The following is a 4769-nucleotide window of genomic DNA, read 5'->3' on the forward strand; positions in this document are numbered from 1 at the left end:
GTTGGAGAAAGTGGTGAAGGGATGAGGTTGACTGAGGCTTGATGAAGGTCAACGACAGTTCACAGTGGTTCAGGACAAAAACAGACTAAAATTGTTAACTTAAACAACATTTATTTTATACCTGTGAAAAACACAAGTTACAGTATCCATAGCTGTTAACTTTGCCAAATCATATTTAGTAGTTTGTTACATTCTTCTGGTCATAACAACAAAGCCTGACAATACATCCACAGTACAGCACAGAAATGCGATTCAAAAATCATTTTTGACCACAGAATCTTCCCAAATTACGAGTTGAATGTCTTGAGTGGACAGATGCAACACCAAAAAGCGTAGTGTAACGCTATAAAATTACTCTTTAACAGTGTTTAAAAATGAAGTCATTGTGATTTGTTTTGTCCACTGGAATACAATTTGAGTGAATTACAGAAGAAATTGCATTTTAGTTCGTAACAAACATACAAAACTTGGGACAGTAAGCAGCAATGAACATCTAAAATTGTTAAACATGATTGACAAAACACAAATTTCTTTCATTATCTAAAAGACATGGCCTTGATCAAAATAACTACATAAAAGTTCAATTTCCTCCACGAAGACGGAGCACAAGATGCAGAGTGGATTCTTTCTGAATGTTGTAGTCGGAGAGGGTGCGACCATCCTCAAGCTGCTTTCCTGCGAAGATCAATCTCTGCTGATCTGGAGGAATACCTTCCTTGTCCTGGATCTTGGCCTTCACATTTTCAATAGTGTCTGATGGCTCAACCTCAAGTGTGATGGTCTTGCCAGTGAGGGTCTTGACGAAGATCTGCATACCACCACGCAGACGCAGCACAAGATGCAGGGTGGATTCTTTCTGAATGTTGTAGTCGGAAAGGGTGCGACCATCCTCAAGCTGCTTTCCTGCGAAGATCAATCTCTGCTGGTCTGGAGGAATACCTTCCTTGTCCTGGATCTTGGCCTTCACATTTTCAATAGTGTCTGATGGCTCAACCTCAAGTGTGATGGTCTTGCCAGTGAGGGTCTTGACGAAGATCTGCATACCACCACGCAGACGGAGCACAAGATGCAGAGTGGATTCTTTCTGAATGTTGTAGTCGGAGAGGGTGCGACCATCCTCAAGCTGCTTTCCTGCGAAGATCAATCTCTGCTGATCTGGAGGAATACCTTCCTTGTCCTGGATCTTGGCCTTCACATTTTCAATAGTGTCTGATGGCTCAACCTCAAGTGTGATGGTCTTGCCAGTGAGGGTCTTGACGAAGATCTGCATACCACCACGCAGACGCAGCACAAGATGCAGAGTGGATTCTTTCTGAATGTTGTAGTCGGAGAGGGTGCGACCATCCTCAAGCTGCTTTCCTGCGAAGATCAATCTCTGCTGATCTGGAGGAATACCTTCCTTGTCCTGGATCTTGGCCTTCACATTTTCAATAGTGTCTGATGGCTCAACCTCAAGTGTGATGGTCTTGCCAGTGAGGGTCTTGACGAAGATCTGCATACCACCACGCAGACGGAGCACAAGATGCAGAGTGGATTCTTTCTGAATGTTGTAGTCGGAGAGGGTGCGACCATCCTCAAGCTGCTTTCCTGCGAAGATCAATCTCTGCTGATCTGGAGGAATACCTTCCTTGTCCTGGATCTTGGCCTTCACATTTTCAATAGTGTCTGATGGCTCAACCTCAAGTGTGATGGTCTTGCCAGTGAGGGTCTTGACGAAGATCTGCATACCACCACGCAGACGCAGCACAAGATGCAGAGTGGATTCTTTCTGAATGTTGTAGTCGGAGAGGGTGCGACCATCCTCAAGCTGCTTTCCTGCGAAGATCAATCTCTGCTGATCTGGAGGAATACCTTCCTTGTCCTGGATCTTGGCCTTCACATTTTCAATAGTGTCTGATGGCTCAACCTCAAGTGTGATGGTCTTGCCAGTGAGGGTCTTGACGAAGATCTGCATACCACCACGCAGACGGAGCACAAGATGCAGAGTGGATTCTTTCTGAATGTTGTAGTCGGAGAGGGTGCGACCATCCTCAAGCTGCTTTCCTGCGAAGATCAATCTCTGCTGATCTGGAGGAATACCTTCCTTGTCCTGGATCTTGGCCTTCACATTTTCAATAGTGTCTGATGGCTCAACCTCAAGTGTGATGGTCTTGCCAGTGAGGGTCTTGACGAAGATCTGCATACCACCACGCAGACGCAGCACAAGATGCAGAGTGGATTCTTTCTGAATGTTGTAGTCGGAGAGGGTGCGACCATCCTCAAGCTGCTTTCCTGCAAAGATCAATCTCTGCTGATCTGGAGGAATACCTTCCTTGTCCTGGATCTTGGCCTTCACATTTTCAATAGTGTCTGATGGCTCAACCTCAAGTGTGATGGTCTTGCCAGTGAGGGTCTTGACGAAGATCTGCATACCACCACGCAGACGGAGCACAAGATGCAGAGTGGATTCTTTCTGAATGTTGTAGTCGGAAAGGGTGCGACCATCCTCAAGCTGCTTTCCTGCGAAGATCAATCTCTGCTGATCTGGAGGAATACCTTCCTTGTCCTGGATCTTGGCCTTCACATTTTCAATAGTGTCTGATGGCTCAACCTCAAGTGTGATGGTCTTGCCAGTGAGGGTCTTGACGAAGATCTGCATACCACCACGCAGACGGAGCACAAGATGCAGAGTGGATTCTTTCTGAATGTTGTAGTCGGAGAGGGTGCGACCATCCTCAAGCTGCTTTCCTGCGAAGATCAATCTCTGCTGATCTGGAGGAATACCTTCCTTGTCCTGGATCTTGGCCTTCACATTTTCAATAGTGTCTGATGGCTCAACCTCAAGTGTGATGGTCTTGCCAGTGAGGGTCTTGACGAAGATCTGCATTTTCTGTAAACATAAAAAAAAGTTCCATTGAACAAAATTCACACAACCATACTACTCTACAAATATATAAAGTTGAACTTTGATGTTGTTTCAATGAAGGCTTGATTGAATATTCAGTTCTACCATTGTTCAACATGATTAAACAATAATAACCCTACCAAGCCTCAAAACTGATGTAAAACATTGAATGGGGTGAATGTTGGTATACTCAAGATACATTTACAGAGAAGGTGTTTTTAGCCAGTGGTTCATAACCTATATTTATTCAAAGATCAGCTTTTCACTGTCAGCATTTGCAAGGCGCAGAATTCGTTATTTTATTGCGGCTATTTTTGTTTGTTGTAAACAACTAAATCTCACCATGTTAATCAGTCAATAATTAATCAAACACTAGTAAAGGTTGTGAATCAATGACTGGTAGAACCCTTTCTTTGTGGCGAACTTTCCATATTGAAATGAACATGACAAAATGGCGGACGTTTCCTTTACTCGAACTTTCTATTTACATCTTAAAAATGGATTAAATTTGATTCTCTCATCTACCATTTCTTCTACGTACAGGTAGTACAATAAAATCTACTTCAAGATTGTAAGTAAAACTGCTAAAGCTACGCTTTGAGCCTGAAACAGTCCTCACCTCTTATTTTCGTTCTCGCTTCTCTTCTTGGCGTTTCTGAAATGACGTCAGGCGTTTGGCGACTTGCATTTATATGCGTCGTGACGTCATATCCTATTTTAGTAACCGATTCTGCGCAGTTCCCCTGTCGACAGCAAGCGAACGGAGTTCTATTTTTAAAGACACGACAGTTTCTAAAATAAGATTGTTTCGCGCAGCCTCGAGGCTGTGTACGCTTTTCCATTGTACGAGATTACCCATAAGCATTCGTCGCTATTTTATTACCCGTCTCTCGAAAGTTCTGTGTTATGTGGGTGTAGGTCTATATCATGACATTGCCTGTAAAAATAAATCATGAAGAACGAAGGCTTGTTTATTTGACTTTATTACATGATAAACATCTCAGCTCATCGTTTTCTTCTTAAATAACATCCACCTTGAAATTTAGTGGTGACATAATTTTAACAACAGCCAATAATATGCATGCCCAGAGCCCAAATACCGGTAACATATGGTCTCTGATATTACACATACTTAATACGGGCTATATCGTGCCTCATATATTACTTAATTTTGAATGGGATATTTGAAATAAAAATAGACAGTGTGGGCATCGGCTCTTCGTGTTATGCCTCAATCAAGAACGTACATATAGTATGTACTAGGGCTGGGACGAGTCCAAATTTACTACCCGGGTACCCACCCCGCTATTACCCTACCCGTACCCGCTGTAGGTCTCAGGAGATGTTTCAAAATGTCCGATTGGGATATTTTTTAGCATAGTGTACGTACGTCTGTGCCTCAAAGAACCGCAAACATTAGGTGTCATTAAATGAATTCGCTCTATTGGGGAGTTCATGTGAGTCAATTTGGACTCCCTTGTTAGATTTCATTATCTTTTGGCTTTGTTGGGTATGTGGGCATGGTGTATATTGCATCATTGATATATATATATATATATCAATGATGCAATATACACCATGCCCACATATATATATATATCTGGAGTATAGATCTATATAATTGTTGTCACTACGATTTTATTTGAGTTGGTGTTGTCCAGTAAGTAACCGGTATCTTAAAAGGCTAGACTTCGAACCTAAATCATTGACGAATACTGTTTTCACGCCCATGTAGGTTTGTGACATTTAGCCTGACGAAAGAAAAATATTAATATGCTTGGCTCCGTCTCTTCTTGTCGCATATATGAGCAAGTTGATGCCGCGCAAAGAGGGCCGTGAACCATCTTAAGAAAAGGAAGTACAGTTAACCAATAGAAACAGTCGT

General features: G+C 42.6%; 1 protein-coding gene across 1 annotated transcript; it reads right to left on the reverse strand.

Moving 5' to 3' along the window:
- Positions 1-94: 94 nt before the first annotated feature.
- Positions 95-3584, reverse strand: LOC124134394 (polyubiquitin-C). Its single transcript, XM_048381052.1, has 2 exons — positions 3504-3584; positions 95-2869 (listed from the first exon to the last, which is right to left on the reverse strand). Exon 2 carries the CDS (start codon positions 2864-2866, stop codon positions 581-583), a length of 2286 nt encoding a protein of 761 aa, XP_048237009.1. The 5' UTR covers positions 2867-2869; positions 3504-3584; the 3' UTR covers positions 95-580.
- Positions 3585-4769: the final 1185 nt, after the last annotated feature.

Source organism: Haliotis rufescens, unplaced genomic scaffold, assembly GCF_023055435.1.
Source record: "Haliotis rufescens isolate VD_foot unplaced genomic scaffold, xgHalRufe1.0.p SCAF_35, whole genome shotgun sequence".
Lineage (NCBI taxonomy): Eukaryota > Metazoa > Mollusca > Gastropoda > Lepetellida > Haliotidae > Haliotis > Haliotis rufescens.